The 16,097-nt window shown below is 33.3% G+C and overlaps 2 protein-coding genes across 3 annotated transcripts; both read right to left on the bottom strand.

The window, feature by feature from the left end:
• Nucleotides 1–1,958: 1,958 nt before the first annotated feature.
• Nucleotides 1,959–4,693, bottom strand: LOC114415432 (BTB/POZ domain-containing protein At1g21780-like). The gene is made up of 4 exons (XM_028380106.1): nucleotides 4,490–4,693; nucleotides 4,267–4,412; nucleotides 3,149–3,264; nucleotides 1,959–2,729 (listed from the first exon to the last, which is right to left on the bottom strand). Exons 1-4 carry the CDS (start codon nucleotides 4,597–4,599, stop codon nucleotides 2,118–2,120), a joined length of 984 nt encoding a protein of 327 aa, XP_028235907.1. The 5' UTR covers nucleotides 4,600–4,693; the 3' UTR covers nucleotides 1,959–2,117.
• A 1,883-nt stretch (nucleotides 4,694–6,576) lies between these two features.
• LOC114415429 (F-box protein 7) lies at nucleotides 6,577–13,925 on the bottom strand. Of its 2 annotated transcripts, none has more exons than XM_028380102.1 (11): nucleotides 13,682–13,925; nucleotides 13,280–13,366; nucleotides 13,066–13,178; nucleotides 12,381–12,497; nucleotides 12,202–12,298; nucleotides 11,501–11,574; nucleotides 10,169–10,222; nucleotides 9,981–10,082; nucleotides 9,743–9,801; nucleotides 7,523–7,733; nucleotides 6,577–6,924 (listed from the first exon to the last, which is right to left on the bottom strand). In XM_028380102.1, the coding sequence occupies exons 1-11, from the start codon at nucleotides 13,701–13,703 to the stop codon at nucleotides 6,865–6,867; spliced, it is 996 nt and encodes a 331-aa protein (XP_028235903.1). In that variant the 5' UTR covers nucleotides 13,704–13,925; the 3' UTR covers nucleotides 6,577–6,864. The 2 variants fall into 2 exon arrangements, with proteins under 2 accessions (XP_028235903.1, XP_028235904.1); XM_028380103.1 differs by having other exon boundaries at nucleotides 13,688–13,925.
• Nucleotides 13,926–16,097: the final 2,172 nt, after the last annotated feature.

The raw sequence follows: 16,097 nt of genomic DNA, 5'->3' as shown, positions 1-16,097 counted from the left end.
CATTTTAACCCTTTTTTTTCTTATTTTATATAGTAGGGGAATAACATATTGCATTATGAACTCGGAAAAAAAGAAAAACGGATTGCATTATGTCACGTTGATTGTTGAGGGAAGAAATGAGAATGAGTTGTCATAATAACTGTTCTTTGTACACTAGTGGTACAACACGACTAATAAGTAGACTTGATAATCAGATGTCCAACCTTAAAATTAGTTGTTTTGAATTATAAGCTCGTTTGCTTTTATAACAATTTTAATGAGTATATTCTTTTAAACTAATAAATTTCAAAGTATCATTATCTCACTCAACCAAAAAAGTTATATATGATGGGACAAATGTATTATCCGCTGCATAAATAGTTTGAAAGATAGTTTTTGAGGAGTTAGCTAGCTAGGGATTAGCGTGCAAATATTAATTTCCTTTTTTAATACCTGTGTGATGGTTTTAAAATGGAAAATATTTCTTAGTATGAAAAAAGTTAAACAAAAGTAACACGAAAATTAATTACTTATCCAAATTTTCATCCAATCATTTTACATATTTTCACCCACTCATAGTCATCAAGTCCCTAATTAACTCTTGCATTTTCATTACTATTTATATACCCAAAACAATACATACCAAATAGTTGCACTCTTTAACAATACATACCAATTGAGATCGATCTCAATTGTTGGTTTAATTTTAGATCGAAGGTGTTGTTTAATTGAATGATGAATTAGATCACCAAATGCACACCAATACTGCCCCCTTTTTTTTTAGAAGAACCAATACTGCACCTATTCTATGCAGCAGCAACACAATAATAATATTCAACAGATGAAAGAAAGGATAAAAAAAGATGCTGCAACGTTAAAAGCTATAGGTAGATTCGCATGAAGCTAGATAGTGGGAAATGGTGACAACTGTCACGTGACAAAATAGCGATTGCGAGCACTGCATATATATTTGATCCCCACAAGAATTTCATATCTTGGGTTCTCTCTGGCTTTACGAAAATGCCATTTCTTTTTCTGTTGCCTTGCATTAAAGGGCAAAATCTTTGTTGTAGTGTTTTTCTGAACTACAAAAACCAGTTGTATTATTCCATTTTCATTGGTTTTCTACACCGAGGAAGTTACTCTACTCTAATGCACATTGCGTTTGATTTGAGGAAAAATGAAAAAGAGAACAAATAAAAGGAACGTTTCTTTAATTTTAGTATCTTGTATGATGTGCTCTTTAATTTTAATTTGATTAGGTTTTTACTTTTTGTTTTAAAAAATATTTTATAAAACAATTTACAGAAATTGATTTATAGTAAATAGAAACGAGAGAGAAAGCCATAAAATTGAAAGTAACAATGTGAGTGTTAAAAAAATTTAAAATAAAACTTAAAAATATGTTTTTTTGTTGTTGTTGTTGAAAGCAAGATCTTTTTATTGAAAGAGTCTTTTGTGAGTGAGAGAGTGTTTATCATTTCTTCTAAATCTTAAATAAAAAACTCAAATTTATAGGTTGATACAGTAGTCAAACAAATATTTTAAATTTGTCCAAAAAAAATTTGTAATATTTATTTATAATAATAAATATTTTTCAAACATTTCCATTAACTTAATTTTAATTAAAATATATTTACAAAACTCAAATCGTCCAAAATTAAGATAGTAAATACTCATCCTAATTCACACTTTCTCTGGTCTCATATAGAAAAAGAAAAAAAATACATTTTTTTTTATTTTAAATATAAGAAAATTTCAACTAATTTTATTTCATTTAATGTTATTATTTCTAAAATATCTTTATTTAATTGAGGTTTTAATTTCAATAATTTCTTTTTATTTCTTATATCAAGTTTCAATGAACGATAAATTTAAAAAATAATTAATTTTTAAAAGAAATTGATGTAACTAAATGTAATTAATTAACTTTCTGGGTTAGCATGAATAAATTTTTTTTCCTTATACCCTGTAGTAAATGCTCACTCAAATGCACTTTCATTTACCCTTTTAACCTCCAGGCCTTCAGGCAGAGGACACTTAAGTATTATGAAAAGTTACACTGTACAATAAAAAAGTAGAAACAACAAACTTTATTATACACATCGATATATCATATACAGGATCCATGAGTTAACCTATATCGGGTTCGAAATTGAAAGCACCTCCTGAAACATCTCCAGCATTAGCTCCCTATCTGCATGCTGGAAAAAATTATTTATTTCATCTTTAATATCATGTATCTTACCAAATTGAAATAAGAACACCAAACATCCTTTCTTTAACTTGTGCAATTGATAAAGCCAAGCCTCATTTAGCATCTCAAGAACATTTCCTGTGCTGAGATCTTCCAGGAGGCTTTCCTCACAGATGTCTTTGAGACTTCCAATGTCATATTTATTAGCAGCTCCAAGCAATGCAAGCCGGTGTTTCCAGAAATCTTCTTGCTTGATTGCTCCATACAAGTAACTTAGAAGAGCCGTGCAGGACTCGAGTGACATGTCTTCTATATGGATCGTGGAGGACTCTTTTTCCTTCAGGTTGTGATGAAACATGCTCTGGAACACTGGGGAACTTGCTGAGAGAACTGCCTTATGAGCTCTCAACGTGCTTCCATCGGCTGTCATGATAGTTAGGTCAGCATGTATAGCCTCATCAAGCATACGAGAGAGGCAACGAAGAATGCTACTTTGAAATGCAATGGATTGAGAATTTCCATCAGATGGCCATACAGGACTAGTTTCTCCACCCTGAGTTCAAAAGAAAAAGATCATAGGTTAAGCAGCAAAAATCTGAAACTAGTTTAGAGGTCTGGGGATGATTCAGTCTATGGATAGTGCATACGCTAAGCAAGTAACTCGAACCAACTTCATGGGTTGGTATCATCTGCAATAATAATCACCATAGTTTATACTTATAGAGGAGTGCTAACAACAAACCTTCTAATACATTTCTTTTAATACAATATCAATTATTAATTAAAATTTGTTAAAAATTAAAAAGTAAAAAGTGATTTAATGAAAGTGTGCTTAAAAGAATGTGTTAAAAAGTGTGCTGATAAACAGTTATATGGTTAGAGGAAAACTAGTATATTGCTCGAGAAAATATATAACCATTTAGCACATCAATATAATATAATAATAAAATAAAATCATGTATAGGAACTCACATTAGGAGGGCATATCTTTAGGTCTAGAAACTCAACATCAATGATGAAGCGACCAACAAAAGTTGTATCCACAGGCCAGACAAAGTCGTCATGTGTCCTAAGCAGCTTTTCTTGAACTGCAGAATTACAAGCAAAAGGAAATGAAGTTGCTACCTGGGTCAACATTCCACTATATAATCTTGAAACTGCTATACCTATAGGTAATTGCAATTTCAAACTTCTTTTTTTCCAATTTGTGTTGCAAAATGCAAATTGCAATATGCAATTATCCCTATTTCTTCTTGGCAAACAAGGAGGTGAAGACAAGGAAGACCTATCGTCGGGCTCAGAACTTCAGGTGTAAATGAAAAAAAAAAAGGCCTTATTGATCAAATAAACAGATTCGGAAATACGGGTTGACTCGAATTAAGGGGCCAGGCAAGATTGGCGTAAAATTTTCAGTAGATTTGTTAAATGTGTGAAAAAAAACCTGCATAGTTAGGTTGAAACTTCTCAAATTTGTAAAATCAATTTGTAACTATATTCTGCAGATCCTGCAACTTATGATAATTGGTAACCATAATTTTGAAGTCCCAAGTCAATGGTGTTGGTACTGATGGTAAAATCATAATTAGCCTTCCTTACTGAACTAATCTGGCCCTGATGGCTAAATCATAATTTGTCGAATAACTTAAGCAATTTATCTTTCTTAGAAGTAACCAGAGGACTATTTACCCATTTACCACTAATTCTGACTCACCCTTCAATTTTTGGGATGCATTCCCCAATAGCAGTCAGCCAATCACACAGCAGTGAATGAAAGTGATTTCCCTAATTTCATGCAATAGCCAATCCTTCACCAATGACCAAACCATTCCCCCCCCCCCCCCCCCCCACAGGAAAAACACATAATTTGACTTAAAAAAAAAAAAAGGAATAGAACTTTACCACTGTGCTTAAAAAAAGTTAATCCTTTTCTCCCATGTTTTACAAATAAAATGAACATAACAAACACATGAGCTACATAAAGAAAACATAATATAAAAAGATGATAACAAATAACTAAGGTTTGATAAGAGGCAATTAATTAATAAGAAAGAAGAAGGTTGATGCATAGTATAGTATTGTACGCTACCTACCAGGGGAAATATGAAAGCTGCGGGATGATCCGGCATTGGAGACTCGAAGAATGAATCGAGCAAAGGGTGGGTTATCCTTCAAAACCTGCGAAGGTTCTGGAAAAAGATGTATGTAGAGGTACCTATTCCTCACTATTGAAAAGTACCTGCTCAAGTTTTTTAAAGTGAATGAAGATCATTCAATTCAAATACACAAACGCAAACACACACACACAGTACGCACCAGTTCCAGATTCCGACCTTGAAGGGGTCAGATTTTTTGTAGGAACAAAGTCCGAAGTTGTCGATTTTCCACTGGGCTAATCTGGCAAGCGTTTCCACCCTATCGCCCATGCCTTATGACATGACAAACACCAAACCTCTGCAATGCAACGTTGGACTCTGTCAATCTGTATTCTGTATAAACCATTTTGACTTCCCAACCTATCTCATATATACGTAAGAAAAACAATTATAAATTCTCCTGTAACATCTACTAACTCATTATAGAAAAAAGTAAGAATATGCTTAGCAACGGTTTAACAATTTTAAATAGAAAGTTTTCATTATAAATTATAAAGAAGGAGGTTGTTAAACAAGTATTTATTATAAAGATTACAAGAGAACTTATAAAAAGTAATATGAATAATATAATTTTGTATATTTCAATCAAAATCAATATCTTATTCTTAATATTAATTTTATAATTATTATCGAGAGAGAATGGTTTTGGAATCATTCTTATTAGAGTACATCATATTAATTATCCTTGATGAGTTTCCTTGGCTTCTTTAACCATTATAGTAACTTTCTTTTGTTGGAGGTGTACAGGGTAATATATTATAAGGGATTTTTTATGTAATATTTTTAAATATTGAGGGAGTTTTCAACCATCTCCTAAAATTATTTGAATAATTGTTACAAAAGAAAATAAAATTATTGCAATAATTCAGATACTCTTATACCTCTTTTTTCTTACATTAAGCTACTCTTTAAATCTTTTTCTTTCTTTCTCATTATATCTCTCATTTTCTCTCTCTCTCTTTCTTGATGAAATATACATACCGTAAAAGAGTGCCAAACAATCTTTTCTTTTTTGAATACTGAAAAGTAGATTTGATTTGTTGATGCTTGTTAAATATCATACGCGAATACTCCAGTTGGCCATCAAGAAAATTCAGGAACATTATTTTAACACATTTTATTATTTAATTAATTATATATAAGTTTCATTAAATAAAGAATAAACTCAGAGTGTTTGATAAAACTTACGTAAAGTTTATTCAATAGAAAAATTTATTAAAAATATATATTTATAAAGAGTGCGTTGTATTTCTCTTCTTAACAACCGTGATATATCGAAAGAAAATTTGTGGATGCTTACTTTGTAAGCAAGGTTAATGGCGTTTAGCATTAAAGCATCTTTCTTTCTCTCCTTTTTTTTTTTTTCTTTATTAAAAGTGAAGACTGAAGCAGATAGCGCTGCCTTTAGAAAAGGCCAATATGCCCGAATGCACCCACCGCTATCAATTAATTACACTTCTAGTTCTATGCCCAACAATTCAAGGGTTAATTTAATTTTAATACTATTTAAAGCATTATTTGAAGATTATTTGTGACTCTTTTTAGCTTTTACATTACCATTCTTGGTCTGCGTCAGTCAGATCTCAACTAATTGGACACGTGACCTTTGTCTAACCGCTAACGAGATGCCTTTGCTTGCATGCTTGTTTCACCTTTCCATTGTAAAAAAATAAAAAGGTTGGAGCGATGAGAACTTAGCTCTTCTTTGATAAACTGAATTTATAATCTATAAATAAAAAAATTATGGATGAATTGCCCCTCTATTATATCAGCCTTAATAAATTATTTAAACATTTTCTGATCAAGCATTTATCCAAATAACTTTTCATATTAAGCATTATAAATTACAACAATTGAGTTTATTTAACATTTTTTACTAAAATAAGCACATTTTTTTTGTTTATTATCCAAATAGAGTCATAGAAGACCAATTTTGTTTCATCAAATGCATGTGAAGGCATACATTCAGTCCCCTTTTGAGTGATTTGGATTTGAATGTAAAATGCCTTGAGATAGCTAGCTTCATATCTGTTTGAGAAATTTAATTTTCGTTATTTGTGGTGTAAATGTTTTCATATGACACGAATGTTCAGCTTCTTCAGTCTCACTGTCGCGTGTATTTCATTTGCGCTACACGTACCCATAGAATGGTTTCCTATCCAAGATGTTTGGTTGGCAGCATGTCTCCCCAAACCCAGACAAACAGCATTGAGGTGACTTCACATTTCTAATTTATCACCCAATTCGTATATAAAGACGTTAAACACATCTTACACAATTCTTATATAGTTTTATTACTACATGTCCTCAACAAACGAATCCATGATTTGCAAAACAAAAATTACGATTATTCCCGTTATCCAGATGCATAAAGCAGAATAAAGGGATAATTCCGCAACTCGAACCAAATCAATCTCATCACGCCATACTTACACATAAACATACAAATATATAAATTTACAAATTCTACGACTACGACCTTAAGTTATGGATTATTTACAATGGACCAATTCTATTCTGAGGCATCATAATAATTCAACCAGGTACAAAATAATCCATCTTCTCCACCGGAAGATTCAGAACAGATGTCTCCACCTGAAGGGCAAAAGTTTAAGGAGTATTCAGATTTCAGAAAGAGGTGTGATTAGAGCCACAATGGGAAACATTAAAACAAAGAATCTCTTCTTTTAAATAAATAGTTGTTAGCCTTTCCTGTTGTATTATCACTTGTGTTAAAAGTGTCAACATGCTCCTCAATAAACAAGAGATAAAAGTAATTTAAAAAATATGAGAAACATGTACGACTAAGATTAATGTCATCCAATGTCACCTAGATATATGCCAGTAACTAATGGATGCTCTTACAACATTTTAATTTTTTAAAACACGTTGGGCAACGTAACTTCAATTTTAGTAATTTCAAAACACAACGTACAAAATTGACCAAAATACTAAAGAGTTAATGGACTTTATATATATGACCTTTATCCCTTTATTAAAAATATAGCATAACCTAACCTAGAATTTTGGGAATTTTTTTACTATACAACGTTTAAGACAATATTAGACAAAAACAAAAACCAAGATGTAATTTTATTGAAACCAGGGGCCGATTAAAAGGTTAATTGCTCAATTTAGTTGCTGGAGCCTGAAGGCTAATAGAAAAAGGCTAATAATGTGAGAAAAAATGTACCTCTTCAAATGGAACAAAGACAAAGGGAGTCATGCCCCTCTTATGTGAGACAGCTGGTACATCTGGGTTGTGTGTTTCATCATCCTGCCATCCTTCAACAACTCCAAGAATGTCCTCCTCGGGTGCACTTGCCTCACTACTGTTTACACCACTAGTGACAAGTGAGATCAAATCCATCCGATTGTTAGCCCCTGTTGTTGTTCCCCTTAACCTATACCACGCGTAGATCAACATAAGCATAGTGCAAAAGGAAAGTCCAATTCTTACTGACAGTAAAGATTAGTTTCAAAAAAATACGAATAAAGAATTATAAAAGGATGCAAAATCCAACAAATTGCATACTTTCTCTTCTCTTTCTCTAAATGCAAGCTAATTTCACAGGATACAAAACTCTCATGTTTTTATTTTCAACTTTTCACTCAAGAACTGTTCCGGTCATGATCTTCCCCCACTTTTAAGAGCCTAGAGCACATTTCAAAGTGATGTAACACAAAGATCAATTATAATTATATTTTGGTTTCATGGATTTATTCTAATTCTCATATGGTGTAATTAGGGTCAGGATTGATTATCTTACATGGGAAGGAATTCACCTCTTGTAGAAGCATTAGACACTGATATCATTTGATAACCTTTTCTAGAAAACAAATTTAACAAATCTAATTACTAAATCATGTGATATTATTTTGATGACTAATCATACCAAATTTTAGATAACTTGGACATTCATGAGTAAGTATCTCATAGTTAACATTTACTTATATTTCAAAAATATATTATATGCTAAAGTAAATTTGAAAGATGAATTATAAGCTAGCTTTTATATTTTATGGAGTTTTGCAGGCTTAATATACTTAATGGGAACTTTTAATCCAATAGTTGAATTGATGAAATTCATCATCCATAAAAATGTTAATAAATGGTGGTATGACTTACTCTTGGAATTAGTAGATCTTCACTCACTTTAAATTACATTATCTCTTTTGTTTTATTTGTAGTGATCAAACACATTCTTTTTTGCTTCTTGTTGGTGCATGTAGCCAACCTTACCTAGTGGGATAAGGCTTTTGTCGTTGCCAGTAGTCACTGAACAACTAATATTCAGGCTAGTAGTCACCGAATTACAGTATCTGTGTATTGTGTCTCAGTTTCATTATATTCTTCTTGAATCTGAGTCTTTGGAAGTGTTGTATCTCATCTTGTAGGGGTATTGTTCATTTTTGCCATCTCTATGGTAACATTATTGGGGAGTGGGGACGTTTGCCTAATTCTCCAACAAGATTGGAATTTTAATCTAATTCATGTGCTTTGTGAAGGGAATCTGACTTCCTTGCAAAAACAAAGTTGAACTAACTCTAACTAGGTGTTCTCTGTCGCCTCTTTTCAAGTATCCTATTTTTCTGCATGTAATATGTCAGTGAAGCTGGTTAGATTTACTTAAGATGTGAGCAATGAATTGGATGGTTAAGATGTTGGGCCTATTAGAACCCATATACAAAAATGTCCTTGGGAACTATTGTAATTTGCAATTCGTTGTAGGCTTTAAATTCGGCCAAGCCTAATGTGAACCTCTCAAGGTTTTGACCTAAATTTTCTTTGTTTCACTTCTAAGCTACCTCTATTGATTATTCACTTACTGTTCTTCTGTTATTACTACTTTTCCTACGTCACACAGATCCTTACCTTCAAACTCAGTACAAATGTCAAAGCATTACAAAATGCCTCAGAAATAATACATGAATGTTAACCAACACAATGGTAGTTATTCTTAAAAAGAACTGTTCCACTGCTCAGGACATTCTTGCCCAATAACAACTTATTCCATCCTTTTTTCACTCCCTTCACAAGCATAAACAATTATGCCTTTTTATTCCATAATCCATGCTGAAAAGGATACTCCTACTCTTTCTAACTAATTATTTTTTTGGCATGGACGAGTGGAGGGAATTGTTTAATGAGGTATCCATCGGATATAGGTGAACTCCAATATCAAAACATCTTTAACTTATTACAGTGAAAACATTTCTCTAAATTCAACATCCCATCCTCCACTGTTGAAGATAATTTTGACGAATATTTTATCTATTTTCTTACATAGCAAGAGTATAGAAGCACTTCAAATCCCAACCTAACAAGATAAGGAATGGAAAAGATTTCATTTCTGGTTCTTGATGTTAGCTTTACTACAAGACATGTTAATCAAGCAAACTCATCAAATACCTTAAACGTATCCTCAAAACAGTGGGTCGCATGCCTGGATACAAGACTGCAGCTTCAACCTGCAGTAATAGTATCAATTGCAAATGCCTCAACATCCTTGAAGAAATATAAATATTATGCAATAAACTTCCTAGTGTCTACTCAGATTTGCAAATAATGAAGATTAAAGAGGATAAAAGGAGATGCAAATGTATCAGGAAAAACTCAACTACATAATTAGACAAAATAAGAATATAACCTTGTCATCTGACAATGTGTAGTGGCCACCAAAAACACAGTCTATTTTAGATGATCGGAAATTCATGCACTTTGCCACATCCTTGATCTTCTGAGATGAATTCTACATAACACAAAAATAACTTTTCATACAATCAGATAGAAGAAAGCATATATATTAAATGGATTCAGACAGCACTGAATTATAACCTTGTAAAGGAATCGCCCAGATGGAAAAAATCTCAAGTATCGGAAATAGCAGACCTGCAGAATATGGATAAAATTTATATACAAAAAATAAAAACGTGAATGAATGACAGACTAAACAAGATTTATGTACGACTTGTTGCTACAATAACATTATATTCATATACTGAAATTTGAGGATAAATATATATAAAACCCACATTCTTATACAATTTTAAATGGACTCAGGGAATCTTCCTAGATGCACTGGTTTGTTGCCAAGAAAAAACAGAAGGAAAAAAAACACACAAACAAAACAATGATTTCCCCTTCTAAATTTAATTTTACAAGTGAAAAAGAGGCATCCAATTGCATCCTGTATATCCAGATTAAGTAAACACCATGCATACAGAAAATAAATATGAAAAACACAAATACCAAGAGAGGGATGAGATCAAATTTTACATTAAAACTCTCAAGTGCTGAGGATGAAATTAGAAAGACAAGAAAACTCCAAAAGCATTCCACTATATCAAGGATAATACAATACACTCACTAGTCTTCTCCAACAATTATAATGATAAGGAGAAATCTCTAATTCAAATACTATAATACTATACGGCCATAGTACCAAGAAGCATACCATTCTTCAATTCTTAACACTTAATGGACAACAAGAAGCGCTAGCAGCTATCCAATTAGCTATTGAGGCTACATGGACTTAAAAAAGCATATTGCAGGCTTATAGACTTATACTTTCATTTCAAGTATAGTGCAGTTAAAATTTTACAGAATCCGGTACACACACATGAAAATGCTAGGCTTTAATATTGTTTAGGATTTATAAATTCACATACAAATTTACAGTGTCGAGCACTAAGTGTTTCTAACTTGAAAAAATACTTGACATTATAAACTGATGTGGCTATATTTCTGAGTAAGGACTAAGGAACACTAAGGGCTGTTTGGTTTGTTTTCTGTCTTCATTTTAGTTGATAATTTTTCATTTATAATGACAAAAATATCCTCTTGTATTCTTTTTCTTTCTTGTCTTCAAGTTTTAGTAAAAGAACTTGAAAACAGAATACGGAATGGAAACACGGTAACAGTATGGTAGTTATTAATGAAGATGTATGAACTGAAAATGAAATCAGAAAATAAAGCAAATACCTTCTGAAAGTTCCATTTTTTTTATGACTATGCACACTACTACAAGCATTTTATTCCCAAAACATGATATTGAAAAATAGTTGAAACGAGTTAATCACATGCCACATGACGACATGATAACAAAGATTAACAAAAGCAAAAAAGAATGTCTATTTCCTAGCAATACAAGTAGATATTGACGCATACCACATGTACGGGATTAGTGATTTTCCACTCAGCAACTCCAGCTCGAATGTAAGTATTTCTACTCACATAAAGACCTGAGATGTGGGAGCACTGTAAGACAAAGAGACCTAGCTAAAAACATAACATAAAAGGAATAGGAAAATCATGTACATCTACTTTTAGCGTGAATTTGAAGTTCCTTTTCCTATTTTTCTTCTTTTCTTTTTTGACCTTTTGTAGTGAAGGTATCCATTAGCTAGGAATATGGCCAGAATACTCTTTATAAGGTTCGAGCAATCCTCCTCCCTTAAGCTAGCTTTTGGGGGTCCAGTCCTTCTCTAATAAAGAAACATAGTCTATCAAGTCTTAATGTTGTGCTACTAGCAAATATATTGGTCCTGTAAACTTCGTGCTCCAAATGTCCAGTCTTGGGCATACAGGTAGTGTGCTGAGATGTCTCACGTTGATTTGGAAAAAGGAATATGGCCAAAATACTCCTTATAAGGCTAGGGAAATCCTTCCCTTTAAGATATCTTTTAGGGCTGAGTTAGGCTCAATCCATTTCTAATAATGAGAACCCCACCTTAAAATATGATACATTTCCATACAGCATTTGTTCAAAGCAGAATAAAAAAATTCAACCATCAAGCAGCAACCCAGCATTGCCAATCAATCTGAGGAGCAGGAAATAAAGTTATGCAATAAGAGATGGTTGCTCTTACCATCAGTCCGCAACCTTGGTCGTAACAGCCACATTTTCCGCCATGAGCCATCATATTTTGATTGAAGTATCTTATAGTTTTCTACAATTCCAAATAGCTTCATAGAAGAGACTCCATAATTAGAAATGTAATTTATATGCAGTAGATGTTCCATATTCAAAACCTTTTATTGAGTTTACCTGCCAAGCCTTCAAGCATGCATTGCGCCAAAATACAGGGTTACGAATTGTGTACTTCCATTTTCGACAAACACAAGATGCCTTCCCCAAATCATATGGAGTCATTCGAGCAAAAACCTATCAAATATATTCAGTAAATCTTTCATAGTTTGTTCTTGTATACAATAATAGACCTTTTAGCATATGAATTTTCATGCAAATAATTTGTTCAAAAATTAGAGAAAAGGACTTGAAGAGAGGTTCGTAGAGGTTTCAAACAAGTGAAAGATTTAGGTCATTAGCATTCTGGTTCTTATTTTAAGAACAGTGCCTGAGCTCAAAACTGTAGGACCAATGACAAGGCAAAATCTAAACTATCATGTTATTTTACAAAAGTGGTATTGTGTGTGTGTGTGTGTGAGAGAGAGAGAGAGAGAGAGAGAGAGAGAGAGAAAGAGAGAGATGATTTCAATAATGTAACAAAAAGCCTCATAAGTTTCCAGCATAGCAAGAAAACATTTGTTAACATGTTCTAAACTAATTTCATAACCATGACCAAACTGTCCCACATCAGATACTTAGACCACACATACCATTAGCACATAGTAACTAGTCCCATTGTCACTCCCACACAATATACTTCCACCATAAAAAAAATAGCCATTAAGTCAATGATCAAAATGTATAACTTGATGATATGAAACACCTCAAAAAGCAGCTCATCAGGTAAGGAACGATGTATAAGTGCAGGATCCACGTAAGGCCTCCTACTTGCACTCCCAACAGGCGCAACAGGTCTCACGTTAACTCCATAAAGATCTGAAACAAAACGCATAGCAACAACGACAAGTGAATGCCACCCAGCCACACAGAACAGATGATTCAACACAACAATATATAAATTGGAATGTGACACATACCGAGCCATGGCCTCCTCGTAACAAAGTAGTTAACAGTCTTCAGCCTCAAAACTGACTCGAGTTCAGAAGAAACCGCTAACGCAAAATCTGTAAAAGAACGAACACACGCATAAATACTCCAGTTTGATCACTCGTTCATAGAAAATCAATTTACAAAACACGAAATGAACTCAATTGCATATTCAGCTGAATCACACATCTTTAATTTTTTTTTTTCCATTTGTCAAAATTTCTAAAACACACACCAAAATCAAGAAAGTTGATGACAATTAATGGATACTCAAAACCAAAAATGATGAATTGGAATAATTAATCGTGTGGGAAGAGATATGTCCAAATCAAATTCAAAATCTATCTAGAGAGTCGAAGAAGAAGAAAGCGAAAGTGCGGAGTGAAATTGACCTGTACCTGAAGCAGAAGCCATGGGGGAATGCAGCAACAGAGTGAGGTTCCTTCACGAATTTCTCAGACAAATTGAGAAGAACGACGGAAAAAAGGGGAATGAGTTCGGTAACAATTGCAGAATACCTCAAAACGCTGCCGTATCGACGTAGGCCATGTACGTACGGTACGCGCCCCAATACTTTGGCGGGTCCTTTTAATGAGATTGAGAAGCCTGACCCTGACATCCAACTCACTCCTTTGCTTCTTATCCAAAGAAATTCTTACCATTTTTATTTTATAGTTCACTGACTGCGTCTAGATAAATCCAAGAGTGACAGGACAGGTTTTAAAATAAATGTTTTTCAATAATAAGTACTGTATATTTTTTATAAATACTATCATTTAAATATTTCTAAAATAATTTCTAAAAATGTTGAATTTTAAAAAACTTACTTGTTGCATCAAATTATGCCAAATTTAAGTTTTAAAATAATTATTATAAACCTCAATAAATTATAATTATAATATTCGATTAGATGTATGCAAAAGTTAAATTCCTGTTAAAATATAGAAAATTTGGCTCTGTTTGTGCATTACTTTTCTTCTTTGGAGTTTAGGGTGTAACATGGTATCTGTGTGGATCCTGCAAAGCTCGAAATTTTATGTTCCAAAAACTAAAAATTAGAGAACTACTAATAAAACACGAGTTCGTGGGGAAGTTTGCGGGAGTCGTGTCACGACACGTGTGGCTTTGAGGCAGCTGCTTCAACTGCATCTTTTCTCTCTCTAAAATTAGAGAACAATAAAACACGACTTCGTATGTCTTATGCTGATGATGATTAATAGCATGAATTACGTGTGGATTATAACTTAGACAAGCCTAGTTTGCTTAGTTATGGGTTGTGTTTGTACTTTGTAGCCCTGCTTTATTCATCTTTTTAGGCTTGAGCCTTCGAATTTTTTCGGCTATTGCTATATCCACTCCCCATTATTACTAATACACTCCCTCTTCCTACTTTCTTGATTTTTTTCATCTCTAAATTACCCTTGTAGGTACGCTCCTCCTCCTCTCTTTATCCCTCGAGTACATACATCCCTCTTTTTTCAAGAAAACACAAATCTGTTCAATTGTTTTTGCAATGTAATCGATGCTCCATTTTGTTCATGCCAATGTGGGATGCATAACATAACCGACCCTTTCTGCCTCAAAGACAATCCACACGAATATGGCATACAATCTATCCTGCTGGGAAGAACAAATGGTGATGTTTTTGGTTTTTGAAAACTACTATGTATGGTTGATTAATTGCACCAACTACACAATACGAGTAGCGGATGCCACCGTTGGTGCACACATTACTCATCCCTCCCTCGTTAGATATAGTCAAATTCATTTGTAAAGAATCATATAATTTGTATTAGTATTGGTTCCAATGTACATTATTTGTGCCGAAGTTGGAGATGAAGATAGGAGAGGAGAACAAAAAAGAAGAAGGAGACACGAGGTTAAAGGCACAGCGATGCAGGAAAAAAAAAGTAAAAAAGAAAGGGAGAAGGCAACAAAAACTGAGAACAGATTGATGTAGAGAGTGTGCCTCACTGGTGCGATGCCATAGCCAATAACTCTAGTCCTATCGCAGTGGAGTTTGGGATTTGCTAATTATTATACGAATCAATGTTTTAGTGTTTTAGGTCTAATGCGTTTGGTCGTTGGCTCATTAAGAGGGATAGTGGGATAGAGAGAGTGTATCCAAGGGAGATGAGGGGAGTGTGTTTACTTACGGTTACGGGGATAATTTAGGGGGAAAATAAAAAGGAGCGTGTAAATAGCAACTGCCATCTTTTTATTTACCATAAAACATCTGCCAAAAAATGGAGCCCAAAAAAAAGCATAGGCAAAAGGAAAGCTAAAACCAGAGAGGTGTGCAATTAAAATGCTATAAACGCCAGTGTGAGGTTGATGATGCAATCGTACAATCAAGATCAATTTATCTTATGGCTGAAAAATAATTATGGGCAGAATTTCTTATAATGTTGGTGTACTTACCTTTGGAAGCTACTAAGACAAAGTAATCAATGATTAAAGATTGGGATTTCCCAAAGGTAATGGGATAAGCTATCATATATTCTTGATGGAAGGCTTTATTATGTAGAAGTTTGAGAGAAGCAAGGTTAATGGGTGCTTAGATGGTGCCATGGTGGGAGGCTTCGTTTTGTGAAAGTTTGGACAAAACTCATTTAATTAATATCCGACCCCCATTTGTGTTTATGAGACACGCCTAAATGAGAACATGGTAGGAACAACTAGAGAAGCCAAAAGGGATGACAATTGACAAGTTTAGAACACAAAACATTTTATCCTAGCTAACCCCCCTTTTCGATAAGAAGGACTATATTTTCGACCAAGCCTTCATCATACAGGGTTTTTTCCCCT

This window comes from Glycine soja, chromosome 6, assembly GCF_004193775.1.
Source record: "Glycine soja cultivar W05 chromosome 6, ASM419377v2, whole genome shotgun sequence".
Lineage (NCBI taxonomy): Eukaryota > Viridiplantae > Streptophyta > Magnoliopsida > Fabales > Fabaceae > Glycine > Glycine soja.
Note: the sequence above shows the minus strand (reverse complement) of the source record. Positions and strands in the feature narration are given on the sequence as shown.